We start from the raw sequence: 13,202 nt of genomic DNA on the forward strand, positions 1-13,202 counted from the left end.
CTACTTGGCACACCGGGGATCAGCCGGTGCCTATACTTTCCCGATTCGTAGCATGCGGAGGAGTTCCTCCAGATATTGGCCCCGAGATGTCGTGGGATTGCACTGCATAGACCTGGCAATAAAACACCATCATCGAAGGTTGAGCCTCCTTGTCCACTCTTCTTAGTGTCCCTCTCTCCAGATATGACTTTGGCTTTGCCGAACATGTTGATTAGACATCAGCACGATATGAAGTCCTGTTCACCTCAATTTCTTGGATAGCCTTCTCTCCAGCCATCTTCCTCTACACACACAGCATTGTACAAGATGGCGCCAGACTTAATCGAAGCTGTTGAGACTCTTCCTGACGCATGCCAGTTCACAGCCGAGAAAAATGTTTCCAGTTCAACAAGGTACTCCAATCCAAGTTTACAAGTCACCGCAAGCCATACTATCGAGTTGGTTGAGGCTCCAATAGACAAGCCAGGCCCTGGTGACGTACTCATCCATATCAAAGCGACCGGAATCTGCGGGTAAGTCAGCTGATTTGGGTTGAAGTCGTTCCCGCTAATGACAGTATCAGTTCTGATGTGCACTTCTGGAAGAAAGGTGCGATCGGAAAGCTGAAGGTCGAGGGTAATTGCATTCTTGGCCACGAAGCAGCGGGTCTCGTTCTCCAAGTTGGGCAAGGCGTAACGACGGTGCGAAAAGGGGACAGGGTTGCGATTGAGCCGCAAGTACCGTGTGGAAGATGCTTTTCGTGCACAAGCGGGCGTACCAACCTCTGTCCCCAGGTGAGGTTTATCGGTGTCTACCCATACCATGGTTCGCTGCAACGATTTAAGGTCCATCCAGCAGGATATGTCCACAAGTAAGTACTATTCTTGAAATCCGGTGGTTTTATAATGAGTTGACGAATATTCAGGCTGCCAGAGAACGTGTCGTATGCTCAAGGAGCGCTTCTTGAACCCCTCTCCGTGGTGCTTCACGGTCTGTCCCGCGTAAAGCTCTCCATCGGCCGTGGAGCGATGATTTGCGGCGCAGGCCCCATTGGTCTAATTGCTTTGGCGGCAGCTCGAGCCTCTGGAGCACATCCTCTCGTTATCACTGATTTGGAACCGAAGCGTCTGGCGTTTGCGAAGGAGTTCGTTCCATCGTGCCAAGTTTATCAAGTCGACACTACACTGCATGAAGAGTCCAACGCCGCGGCCATTCGAGCATTGTTCGGTCCTACTGAATATGAAGCTCCGGCAACAGTTCTTGAATGTACGGGGGTGGAATCAAGTGTTGTAACGGCGGCACATGTAGTGCGGACGGGAGGTGATTTGATGGTAATTGGTGTTGGCAAGGATATCATGAACAACCTTCCGTTCATGAAAATCAGTTTATCAGAGGCAAGCCTGCAGCCAACCTTAATTCAAACAACGCTAAGAAAGGCAAACCAACAACTGACTTGACGCTATAGATAAATCTGAAGTTCATAAATCGATACACCGATACCTGGCCGGCAGCTATCTCAGCTTTCAGCGGCGAAATTCTGAACCTCGACAAGCTTATTACTCACACATTTCCGCTCGAAAACGCGATGGATGCCTTGAAGTTGTGCTCAGATGTCACCCAAGGGAGCATTAAGATCCAGGTGGTTGACGAGAGGGACATTGATTGAGGCCTAACTTGTCGGTAGGAGTGGGAATCAGACGGATGGCGACATGGATGGTTGGGGCGTAAAGAGGTTGACACGGGTTCAATGATAGACTTCAATAGAAAAGCAGCATTTTTGGAGCACTATGGAGATGGAGTGACATCGATCTCGTGGCTGGATATGATGGATGAGCAACCATGATGTTGTGAAGTTACCTCTGGAGGTTCAAGATCTTCGATTTTTCGACCTGGTGTTTATAGCCTGAAATAAGCAAAATTTCATCACAATCAATCAGCAGATTGTATGACTCAGTTAATCTCAACTACGCCCGTCCGCAAAGACGATAGCTATCCCCCTCCCCCTCCTTCCACCGCAAAGTGGTTGAAACTACTCTAAAACTCAGTGCGTCTGGTTTTCCAAAGCCCAGGTCCGAGAGGATTGGGGTTCTGGTTTGTCTCTTAATTCTATATATATCCATTGCAGTTTTTAAGTTGACATTTTTTGCTAAAATTAAGGGGCACAGACCAGGCAACCACCCCCTTTGTTACCCGATCACGTGTTGAGTGGGTGAGCGTCGAAGTCCAAGGGATCTTATTTGAACACGTTGTTCCAGGCTAATATTAGATGGTATAAAGGAGGGGAGCAATTTGCCTCGCAATGTCTTGGTTTATCTCAAGACAGTCAATGCACTTACTACACATACCCCATATCGTTCTCATTCGTCTCCCAGGCCGATCCACCTCCAATATGAACCAAGACCCTCTTGTACGCTCTCATAGGAAACTCTGCGTCATCAATAACACCCAAAATCCAATAATAGGTTTTGGGACCCCATTTCAGGACTTGTTCCGGATGCAATGAAAATGACATACCGTCTTCTTCTGGAGGAATTTGGACAGATACTCTCTCGAATTTTCGCGCGCCATCTGACTCGTCCTTAAATTCAAGTTTTGGTCCTTGATAAGAGGATGCCCACTGTGTGGAGATAGGCTCTCGGTAATGGAGCCAGCGGAATTGGAGCGTGTCTTTCTCATCCGGAACCCAACTTTGTGAGGCATCCCAATGAACCGTGCTGCCAAAGTCGGCGTTGAGGTGCATTGGTTCCAAGTTTGAATCCCCATTTAAGATGACGACAGGTGCATGATCGGTCTTTTGAAAAAATTTCCCCCGAGTCCACTGCATACGAGCTGCGAAGTCGCCTTAATATGCATTCCTCCATCGCCAGATTGTAGCTTGGCTTCCACAATGTGTTCTGCCATCTTTCCCCAGGACGTGATCTGCCACATCGCTGTAGTGTCTGTTCCCACTGGCTCCAGTGCTATCAGTGAGGCCGTATCTGCCACCTTCTGCCCCAGTCTGGGCGACAGGGATCAGTCACACCGTTTTGAATCAGATTGAGGAAGGTTGGTGTGTCTCCTTCTGGGATGAAAACAGGACCGGGATACGCCCTGAACGAAGCTCAGAGTTAGCATTTTCCGAAATGTGAATTAACAAAAGTAAATCTGGGGATTGCGCTACCTACACCGCTCCATAAGGTCCAATCTGAATGGACTTTTGAATCTACTCCTTCGTCACGATGCTTGTATCTGGTCCACCCGGATTGAAATTACAATAGGACTCTCCTGATATTCCGGTCCATGCAGCGAGGCCATATGCATTCCCTAGAAAAGTTAGAATCCCCTGTACATTGTATCTCGGATATCGCTAGAGAGAAGAAACTGAAACGACAATCTGTGAGGGTACAAAATGTTCAAGACAGATTTGAGAAAGTCAACGAAGTGGAGAATCTTACACCCATGAGTAGATGCAATGTAGAAAACCTTTGGAAAATGAATCCGAATCCAGGGGCCGGAATCATCTTGGTCCGATATTGCATAGTTTCGAAGTTTTGCGGCAAATTTCGCAAGCTCATCCTCTGATCAGGAGGAACATGGCCGTTTAAAGCAGCTTCAACACCGGCATAGGCGTCAATTATCTGATGGATTTGCTCGATATGAGTGGAAGACTGCTGCCAGAATGAAGTTGTAGCAATAAGTGCGTCAATCTGGAATTCGTTTGCGTACAACAGAAATCGAGTCAGGGATTCGGCGTCATCAGGTTCATTGCAAATGTCCGTGAGCACCGCAATATGGGGCTTAGTCTTAAAGGTAGGAATGTCTTGAAGAGAATTCTGAGGCATTATACCAACCATTTCGATGAGGTTTCGGAGTCTCGCAAATGTCCAGTTCAAAGGCGAATTCGTTCACAAGTTACAGATAAGTTTACTGTGACCAAGTGATAAGGATCTGTAGTGATATGGAACGAGGATAGTCTGAACGAAGAACTCGCTTCTAAAGTGAAGCTGGCAAATTTGAGTCTTAGGCAAGATGTTCAAGGTTCGGTTGGAAGCATCAGCCTTGCAGCCGGGACGGTTAACACATCTCCTGCAGATTTATGCCCTGGGTGGAGGTAGTGGTGCTCCAAAGCCAAAAGTGGGAGGAAGTTTGCTTCGCCAAGGTGCCAGTGCTTGCACATGCTTCCTCGAGTGCCTCGGCTGACGAAACAGGCAATTATAAGCACCACCCACACTTTCTGTCTATTATGTATCAGAACCCTAGGACACAAGAAAGGAGCCAAATGATTGCAAAGGACTGCAAATTAATTCTGGAGCGCGAGGTCCTGCTCCACTTGTCATCAGGTTGATGCACGTCACCTTCAAGCCCTCACGCCACCAAGTGAGAAGTTGAGCACCCGATCCTTGGACTCATGACAAATTAAATGCTTGGATGCTCTTATGGAGCTGAAGGTAGTTTTCTGACACACCATACGAGGCGCTGGGTTTTGTCAACGCTATTGCTGTTACAATTAGTTGTCTAGAAAACTCTATTGGCCAGCGTTCCAGAACTCCTTTAATTTTTCGATCTCTTTTCTCGTCTTCCACCCAGTAAGTTCACTGAGACCTTGCAAATGCTGCACCATTTCGCTCTGCTGTTCACAGTAACTCAAAAACTTTCCTGCAAATAATAGAGCTGCCACCACAATTGGGTCCCAGGACCAGGCAAGCCGATTGCTCTTGGAAATGCCACACAGCTGTACTGAGTGCCAGGGGATGGTCTTCAAACAGGCGCTTTTCATCCTTCTGAGTGAGTGAGGCCGACTTTGCAGAAGTAGCAGACACGACAGATGATAGAGAAAAGAAATGTAAAAGTCAGCTCGATTTGTGTAGATGACCAGTGGAAATGAGGTTAAGATGTCCTCAGAGTCGGCAGCTTTGACTCCGTTAATCGCAAGTATTGGTTGAGCTCCCGTGTCAAGACACACTTGCCAATTCTCTGTCGCCGTGTATAACTTTAACCATTCTTCCATTTTGCCAATAGGGTGTATACTTTGCGATAATTTAAGATCTACGGCCTTGCCACAAAGAATGATTGCATCCTGAACTTTATTTGCTGGGAGGGGTTGCGAGATACCGTATTGTTCAAAATCAGCCACTGTTGGTAGTGCTGAGATCAGTGCAGCAGCAATGTCTAACAATGTTCAGGTCAGCATCAGGTCAGTTCAAAAGCAGGGAGTGGAATCTCACCGAACCGAGCCATGACCCAAGACAGGAGCCGTTGATGTGATACCTCATCCTGTGTAGATGTTGTGTTGTAGCCACTTGAGCGGAGAACCACGTTCCAGTCCAGTAATTCGGTCATCAAGAGCTGGCTGACTCTCAATAAATTTTCGGCCGCAACCACACTGTTACTCCGGCAGACTTCGGAATGCAGTAACTTCAGAGTAAGCGTTCGAAGCGTGCTTCGCACAATGTGATGACTAGATGGCGTGAGATTCGTGATTTCTTGACATGCAGCATTCTCTAACATGCTGTAGAGAAGTGACGGGCTGGTGCGAGCCAGAATAGATAGTTCAATAGCAAGAGAATTCGTCAGACGATTCAAATCTAACTGAAAATAGTTGGTACTGATTTCTTATATGCTAGCGGTGTAGACTCACCCATGAAGATGTCCTCTCGAGAAATATTTTGAATAGATAATGCTTCGTAGTTGTTGAGATAGTGGCTTCATTCACGCCTTCAACGGAAACAAACCCGTTGGGGTTTCGTGGCTCTGCTCTTTGTGAAGAAAGGGCATCACAAAAAGCGTAGCTTTGCAAAGAAAATGAAGAAGATATAGGTGAGGCTAAATACTCAAGGGACATTGGGTTCTGGGATCGAGGTAAAGACACCGCCTGGCCGGTATCAATTAATTCTTCAATGCTGGCTTTATCAGTTCCACGAGGGGGGGTTGTTGTAATTGTGGGCGTCCGGATAAATCCATTTGTTTCAATGCCTTCCATAGTTCGCCGCCCAGCCTCATTTATGTCCCAGTCGTTTTCAGCATTCAACCGATTGTCTCCAAAGTCGTTGTGGAGATCGCTCGATGGACTTTGTTCAACTGCCTCCAACCCTTGTCGAATTGCATGAGTTGTGTAATCTTTGGTTGGGGACCTTTCAAAAAATTCCAAATCCTCTTCCATAGCATCAACGAACTATCATACAATTAGTCCGATGAGGCGATATGGGCTGGCCTTGAAATTGCTGGGATTCAAAGGCAGAACCAGCATGCAAGAATTCTGAGGCTAACTAAAACGAGTCTTACACGGAGATCAGAATACCTGAGAGGTCCTCGTCGTTCAAGATCTCTCCGCTCCACAGGCGTGAGGCCTAGAAGATTGGATTCCCGAAAGATGACCTGCAGGCCATATCGGCAATCTAACTGCTTCTCTTCACAATTCTGGCATCTTGGTCTCGCCTCGTCACCTGCTCTTGTTAGCCAATGGTTCCTCTAATGCATTTCTTTGTACTCTTTGAAGAAAGCGATTTCTTCTCTAGACGACTTTGAGGAAACAAGATGTTCATTCTCATCGCGAGATCTCATCATCGACTCCGATATACACAGCATTGAGAAAGGTTAAAAGTATCAGCAGGGATTGGATAAATGTATAACGGCAACAGGACATCCTGCTTTCAATTCCTAAATCCAACCGAAACGGGGCATGACGACTTCCCTCACGGACGAATAGTGAGATCATCCGCCTCGAAGTCGCCTCAACAGAGCCAGTTTGACTTTGGCAAAATAGGAATAAATAAAGACCGTGGTAAAGAAATTCATACTGACACTTTCGACGCCGTCTTCTACAGGTCAGACACCCCTTTCTCGTCCGTTGGCGGACCGCTACCGAACCGGACATGCTACTATCGGAAATGAGTTCGAGTTCGAAACAAGGCGAAACGGTAAACCTCCAAGTGTTCGTGCTGCACTAAGCTTATATGAAAAAACATGGACGGCGGAAAGGTTGCAATGGGGAGGTCGGGTGTATGAAGCGAAGATGCTGGCTAATTTAGCTCACTGTTCCCCCACTCCTGCGGCGCTGATCCGGTGACTCTGCATTTCCCATTCCTCAAAACGCATCCAGGACACTCGAGCCCCATTGGCCGTTAGACCTTGAGCAGAGAAACCCTGTCTTCAATGGCAGGAGTAAATGTGCGGAGATGGAAAATGAACATCTCGAGATAGCACTCCGCCAGAGTCCTCGCGATGAGAGTCTCGCCGCAAATGCTTCCAGCGGGTGGCCTTTAGGTTCGGATCACCAGAATCATTTTGCCGCATCATCGCCGTATCATAACCCAGGCATATCACCGAGCTCCACTACGTATTCGACATTCGATGAGTTCGCCAATGATCCAAGGTTCCTCGAATCACAGCAAGAGTTCAGGTCCCTCCTCTTTACCAGCGCTCAATCTGCTGCTCCATCCCGTCGAGGAAGTCCTGTTCATGATTCCCTTTCGGATCGCCAAATCGGCGGTGCCTTGAGCTCAATTATATCAAGTGGGAACCGGATAATTTGGCTTCAGAATTATCTCGACGAAGTCGCCCCTTGGGTATATGCCTCCAGATGAAAACCGTTCAGTTACGCTGACACCAGAGAAGCTCGATATGTTTGACCAACAACAAATGTTTGGCCAAACTGTCCCTATACTGGCAAAGTCATCTGTTCCATTGACATATGCCATTCTCGCCATTTCAGCACGCCAAATGGAAAGAGTGAAGAAGTTGAAAGGAGAACATGACAGCCTTCAGCTTTACCAAGAATCTATTCGTAGCCTGACACCGCATTTAATGGCATGTGATCCCAATATAATGGCGACTTGTGTCATTCTTTGCTGCTTAGAGATGCTTTCAGCAGCTCCCAAAAATTGGAGGAAACATTTAGACGGATGTGCAACCTTGTTCGAATCGTACAATATTCATGGATTCAGCGAAGGAGTTCCTCAGGCTGTCTTCTGGTGCTACGCAAGGATGGGTGAGTCTATAATTTAGACTTTCTCCTCATTGTACTGATTTCGACTAACTGCAAAACACCTAGATCTCTGCGCAGCGATTATCTCGGATGGCGACCATAGCACGGTCCTCCCACTCCAACACTGGACCCCTTCAGATATCTCATCATCCGAAGTCGTTGAGCTCTTCCGTTCTGCAGGAACCCCAGACATGTGGGCCAACTATGCCGTCTTCCTCGCAGCTAAAGTGTGCCATTTCATCTGGGTTCAAAACGAAAATATGGACGATGCCGCTGCGCACATGGACCAATCGCCATATTCAACTGACTGGCTTGATCTCTGGGCTGAATTGCAAGCCTGGCGCGAGAATCGTCCAGCAGAGCTCCTTGAAGTCAACCTTCGCGAAAATGACGCCGAGCTTGACAGCTCACCTTTCCCATTCATTCTATATGCTGCTTCTTGTGCCATCTCATCGAACCAATTATATCACACTGCATGCTTGCTGTTGTTGGATATCAAGTCGCCAAATATTGATCTATCACGTACAGGCTCAATCAACTCTGATCTTTGGCACGCCCGCCGAATTTGTGGTATCTCAGCGACAAACGAACATCATGGTTGTCTAAATAATGCTATCCAGCCGTAGGCATACCCCCTGCCCCCTTGAGCACATGTATTCCTATTTTCAAGTTTGTCCCAACTATTATTGCCTGTGAACGTGTTCTACAATAAAGGACATTGCTAACCCACTTCAACGTTCAACTTCTCCCGTATCAGGCAAAGCTGACTCCGAGATCCAGACTTTGGGTCGCTGGCAGATTGTTAAGCCATCCAACTGAACATAGAGCTGTTGTAAACCTGATCAAAAGGATCGAGGTAGTCACGGGGTGGGGAGCAACGTGGCGAATAACGGATCTGATGGGGAGTTGGGGGTATACATCGAATGACTTCATTTGATTCTCCAAAACCCCCTGTTCCAATGAACTCCATTGAGGGATGAGCAAAGGTTTCCGCAAGCTGACCGGAAGGATTGCGCTTGAAATTTCCCGAAACAGAGCAAGAGAATTAGTCTTCGGGGGCGGAGTCCCAGCAATATTGGCACTCGAAACCGCGGGAACGTTGAAAGAAGTTGATTGTTCTGGTGATGTTGGTACAATGTGTTCCAAACCCGGGATTTCGTTCAAAAGGGGGTTATTTCTTTCACAAGAGGCCGGTAATTAATGTCTAAGACGATTAAAAGGAGTGCATTCAGTTTTGATGAAATGTATTAATTATGGTAGGTTGGGTCGGAGGTTACTCATTGTGGATGAATTGGTGGAGCTGTGGACCAAGTGTACCTGGGTATGTAATTGAGCCAAGTATGAAAGTAAATCCAACATAACTTCAACTAATTGACATAAATCAGGGATTGAAGCTGTCCTGGGCAGTCATTCTACAAAGATCTACCGTCAAAGCTGTCAGTAGACTTTTCCATTGCAAATCTCTTGAATTCACTTCACACAGTTGGAATTAGCATATTCAACCTCACTTGTGCTGGCACCATGTGTTAAGCCCACACTCACCTTCAAGCGAATTCAACAAGAAAAAGGTCTCCTCGTTTATGTAGCTCATAAGGTCACGAATGTAAAAGAACCTCCTCTCTCGCTTCTTCTTCCAACTTAAAACATCCACTCCCCTACAATTCTACCCAAGACTAAACACTTTCGTTCTACCTCAAACTTCTCCAATACACCATTTCCACTCTACAATACCTTACTCAATTACCAATCTCAACGGCAGTCATGCCTTGCCTCGGCATCACCATGGTAAGCCACCTATGTCAAAGCCAATCACCTTCGTCCCCTTACCTAACGAGTTCATTCATGAGGTTCTCTCTGCCGCTACTCATGAAAAAGGCCAAATGCTCAAGATTGTCGAAGCCACTTGGTCCGGTGAGGTTAACGGCGAAGCCGGGCACTTGAATGGCACTGCTCATGTACAAACTCATGTGATAAATTGCGAAATCCCAAATACTGGGATTATAATAGCCGGTCTGGGCTCAACTGAAGGCAAAGCATCCTGAGCTTGAGCTCCCGAAGGACAACAAGGCTGCCTTGGATGCTCTGAATGCGAGAGCTCCTCAGAATAAGGTGAACTCAATGCAGTGGATTGTAACAGCAATTAGCTGACTGCTACTCTAGGTTCTCCCTCCACTCTGTGCTCCAGCGCGTGGTTACCCAGAGTGGCAAAAGGCCACCATGTTCAATGCTGAGGTCTGCGTGGGTTATCTATTCGGCCTCGATGCACGAATCCTCTGGGTCTCTGGCCCCGGATATCGTGCCGTGATTTGCTGCAGTGCTGGGGATAAAGTGTGGCTCTGCAATGATGTAGGTGTTTTGTGATTGCCCTCTTTTTTGGGTCTTTTCTTCCTCAATTGTTAGCTATTCTCAATGAAATATTAACAGAACACTACTCGATCGAGCCCGTCTCACCTTACTTGGGAAGCTATGCTTCAGATATTCCCAATGACTGCCACGGCGCCAGTATCATTGCTGGTGGCCAAATGTTTGATACTGACGGCTACAACATTGTTGTCAATGGTAAAGGCGGCTGGAATGGCCCTTGCTAGCTATGTTTACCTCTCTATGGCCGGGCATGTGGCTTCGTTGTTCGTATTGTCTGCAAGTGGTAGCTCCCCCACTTCCCCAATAAAACTGATATGTGCTGACAGTCATACTCACAATGTCTTCGGCATCGCGAGACTGCTTCGGGAGACAAATCCATCGTTTGGATTCTGTCAAATTGGGTTTGGGGGAAGACTTTCGTTCTTGGACGGGCGTAGAATTTCGGTTTTGGTGGGTAACTAATGGCTCTTTCCATCACCATCAAGCAATCGCTTGATTGATGCAGAAGCGCGAGCTCTTTCCTTTGCATTGCGATTTTCGATGAGGTTACATTCAGGAGATGAGCTGCTGGATATCAAGCACTCTTCGACGTACTTAGTTTAAACAACTCCTGGCTCTTTCCTAATACACCAAAAATGACGACTTTCAAAGTGACAGCATGCAATCTTTGAGCCGGAGGGTAAGAATCTAGAGTTCCGGCCATCATGTGATCGTCATTTTGTCTTCATCAAGCCCCAAGATCCGGAATATTCCAAGCCTACTTTGTACATTAGATTTTGAACTTCGCCTGACCTCTTCATTTTAATGGCAGCCATTTAATTTGAAAAAGCCTACAGTTATCACTTCGGAGCAGAGATGTATCTTCAGCTTCACAAACATCACTCGGCAGCAGTTCTGTCGAGGCTCGAGTTCGGGTTATACCTTGAATAGTAGATTCTCCTTCAGTCCGCTCATTCGTTGATGAGCAACCCATCAAGCTATTGGAATGTGCAGCGAAGGCAGTTGCTGAAGGAGTTGAATGAATGCGCTTGAACTCAAAAGGGGTCACTCCTGAATAAGCAAGGATACATCGAATTACCGAATGGCCACTGGAGGATCGAAGATTTACACATTTAGGGCAGTTTGTTCTCGTATTTCACTGCTTTTACGCAGTGTTTCGGCAACCTTTCCCAAATTCGGTAGCATTGTTACATATGCACCATTTTCGCCAAATTACAGCCATGCTTGAGTATTTCTTCCCTATCTGCTTCTGAGGCATGGAATATTTCGAGACACCTTTCTGCGGAGAAAGTTCTCTCATCCACCGCGCATGTGTTGTATGACTCTCATCTGTTGGTTTCCAGGTCTACCGCGTTACTCGCCTTGATTCAAGTGAATCTGTTGACGCACACAACATCGATGTTTCATCACCACCTTCCGAAGATCGGCTAACTATGTCATGCGCAACATAGGTATTTTTTCTCTTTCCTGATGAGGTGGCCTGCGCTGACGCCCATCTCCAAAAGTTGGCCCACGATCATAGTTGAGTGGCCCAGCCGTATCTCAGTGAGCGGGAAAGTTCGGGATGACCGGTTGAGTTCATTCCTCAACACGAAACAGTACAAGTGCGGAATGACGAGGGAGTGATGCCGAGCTCGCTGGAGCTTCTGTGCGACTGCGGAGACCTTGTGCATCGCTCCATTGCTCCATTGCTGCATTGCTCCATTTCTGTCGGTTGGGCTTCGTGGCAGCATGCAGCATTCAGCAACGTGGGGAAGACAGTCCTTCTCAGGCGACGCAAATACTGGCTGAACTGGACGAATGGAGGCATTTTCAGCGGGGCGCCTCAACCATGGCTCTCCTTGGAGGTTCAGAAGGAGGTGTCTGCTGATCCGGGCCGGGCACCAACGGGCCCATAGGAATCGTGCAGACAGAACGTGGGATTTAGGACCTTCTCTCCAGATTCGCGCCTGATGGTACGTACAGTAGCGGGCAAATAGGCTCGGCATCAGGCGCCCATCTCCCGCGGTGCTTTACTGTGGGCTGAGGGCTCGCTCATCGTGGGCCGGATGCTCGAATAGTTAACCTAGGCGAATGTGGAGGAGATTCAGGGCAGGAGGCAAAGACAGCCAGCGAGTGAAGCATGCTTTGCCATCTCAAGTCTTCCAGGTACAGGTGAGCTGAACCAGAACCTTCAAGGACCGGCCCTTGAGGCAACGTGCCCCGTACTGTAGCTTCTGGTGAGACTGGGTGAGGTGTGTGAGGGGTGTGAAGTGTGAAGTGTGAAGTGTGAGGTGTGTGAGGGATGAGGTAATTATTGTGGAAGAGACACCAGAGAGTTGGCAGAGGCTGGCAGCAGCGAGAGGGTTTAGCGGGCTGCAGGCAGGGCTGCGCCGGGCGGCGAAATGACCCAACCCAGTCCCCAGATAGAAGCTCCTGCAGCATCAAGACCATATCCAACGACACAACACAACAGAGTAACCACCGACTTGCAGCATCCGACTCGCCAGCTTCGACCACTTGCATTACCGTCGCTCCGCACACGTAAAAGGCTCGCATCCCTCCCAGCTTCTTGCTTCGTTCTGCGGCAGAGATCCATTCTCTTCTGCTTCACACTTGAGCTTCCAAGAACCGGCTTCGTCAACAACCATCGCTCGCCTTCGCACCTCGCAACAGCATCTTTGCCTTGCCCGATAAGATTTCGAGCCAGGTCTTTCGCCATTTCGCGACACGATCATCCATAGCCCTGTGCTTCATTATCGCGTCTCTTGAGCAACTCGCCACGTTTCTCTCGCAAGTCGAGTGAGTCAGCCCTGTCATCACGACAACCTGCTGCCTCTCAACCCACCCCAAACGCGTTTTCATTGGGAACAAAAGCTGATACTGTGTCGCGTCACTTCAGAGAAACGTACGAAAG

General features: G+C 47.9%; 6 protein-coding genes across 6 annotated transcripts; 3 read left to right on the forward strand and 3 right to left on the reverse strand.

The window, feature by feature from the left end:
• The first annotated feature begins 81 nt into the window (after positions 1–81).
• On the forward strand, positions 82–1,914 carry K444DRAFT_649549 (alcohol dehydrogenase). Its single transcript, XM_024885581.1, has 4 exons — positions 82–512; positions 563–850; positions 905–1,373; positions 1,445–1,914. The coding sequence occupies exons 1-4, from the start codon at positions 307–309 to the stop codon at positions 1,643–1,645; spliced, it is 1,164 nt and encodes a 387-aa protein (XP_024743261.1). The 5' UTR covers positions 82–306; the 3' UTR covers positions 1,646–1,914.
• Positions 1,915–1,943: 29 nt separating this feature from the next.
• Positions 1,944–4,069, reverse strand: K444DRAFT_658696 (DUF1593-domain-containing protein; the record flags this gene model as incomplete). The annotated part of the gene is made up of 5 exons (XM_024886292.1): positions 3,414–4,069; positions 3,308–3,339; positions 3,002–3,069; positions 2,325–2,820; positions 1,944–2,085 (listed from the first exon to the last, which is right to left on the reverse strand). Exons 1-5 carry the CDS (start codon positions 3,810–3,812, stop codon positions 1,944–1,946), a joined length of 1,137 nt encoding a protein of 378 aa, XP_024743262.1. The 5' UTR covers positions 3,813–4,069.
• A 299-nt stretch (positions 4,070–4,368) lies between these two features.
• Positions 4,369–6,931, reverse strand: K444DRAFT_658697 (uncharacterized protein). Its single transcript, XM_024886293.1, has 5 exons — positions 6,760–6,931; positions 6,241–6,401; positions 5,597–6,130; positions 5,184–5,547; positions 4,369–5,127 (listed from the first exon to the last, which is right to left on the reverse strand). Exons 1-5 carry the CDS (start codon positions 6,830–6,832, stop codon positions 4,484–4,486), a joined length of 1,776 nt encoding a protein of 591 aa, XP_024743263.1. The 5' UTR covers positions 6,833–6,931; the 3' UTR covers positions 4,369–4,483.
• A 202-nt stretch (positions 6,932–7,133) lies between these two features.
• On the forward strand, positions 7,134–8,879 carry K444DRAFT_516552 (uncharacterized protein; the record flags this gene model as incomplete). Its single annotated transcript, XM_024873692.1, has 4 exons — positions 7,134–7,523; positions 7,573–7,945; positions 8,009–8,564; positions 8,723–8,879. The coding sequence occupies 4 exons, from the start codon at positions 7,134–7,136 to the stop codon at positions 8,877–8,879; spliced, it is 1,476 nt and encodes a 491-aa protein (XP_024743264.1).
• An 859-nt stretch (positions 8,880–9,738) lies between these two features.
• K444DRAFT_623873 (uncharacterized protein) lies at positions 9,739–10,530 on the forward strand (the record flags this gene model as incomplete). The annotated part of the gene is made up of 4 exons (XM_024882332.1): positions 9,739–9,897; positions 9,950–10,051; positions 10,103–10,292; positions 10,367–10,530. 4 exons carry the CDS (start codon positions 9,739–9,741, stop codon positions 10,528–10,530), a joined length of 615 nt encoding a protein of 204 aa, XP_024743265.1.
• A 1,742-nt stretch (positions 10,531–12,272) lies between these two features.
• Positions 12,273–13,089, reverse strand: K444DRAFT_114276 (uncharacterized protein). Its single transcript, XM_024870348.1, has one exon. It carries the CDS (start codon positions 12,842–12,844, stop codon positions 12,341–12,343), a length of 504 nt encoding a protein of 167 aa, XP_024743266.1. The 5' UTR covers positions 12,845–13,089; the 3' UTR covers positions 12,273–12,340.
• Between the last annotated feature and the right edge of the window lie 113 nt (positions 13,090–13,202).

The sequence above is a fragment of the Hyaloscypha bicolor genome (genome assembly GCF_002865645.1).
Source record: "Hyaloscypha bicolor E unplaced genomic scaffold K444scaffold_13, whole genome shotgun sequence".
NCBI lineage: Eukaryota > Fungi > Ascomycota > Leotiomycetes > Helotiales > Hyaloscyphaceae > Hyaloscypha > Hyaloscypha bicolor.

Coding starts and splice junctions, on each gene's coding strand:
- K444DRAFT_649549 (XM_024885581.1), top strand. CDS start 307: ATGGCGCCAGACTTAATCGAAGCTGTTGAGACTCTTCCTGACGCATGC. Junction 513..562: donor AAAGCGACCGGAATCTGCGG/GTAAGTCAGCTG, acceptor TGACAGTATCAG/TTCTGATGTGCACTTCTGGA. Junction 851..904: donor CCAGCAGGATATGTCCACAA/GTAAGTACTATT, acceptor ACGAATATTCAG/GCTGCCAGAGAACGTGTCGT.
- K444DRAFT_658697 (XM_024886293.1), bottom strand. CDS start 6,832: ATGTCCGGTTCGGTAGCGGTCCGCCAACGGACGAGAAAGGGGTGTCTG. Junction 6,402..6,759: donor TAGAAGACGGCGTCGAAAGT/GTCAGTATGAAT, acceptor TAACAAGAGCAG/GTGACGAGGCGAGACCAAGA. Junction 5,128..5,183: donor TTGGGTCATGGCTCGGTTCG/GTGAGATTCCAC, acceptor GAACATTGTTAG/ACATTGCTGCTGCACTGATC.
- K444DRAFT_114276 (XM_024870348.1), bottom strand. CDS start 12,844: ATGCGAGCCTTTTACGTGTGCGGAGCGACGGTAATGCAAGTGGTCGAA.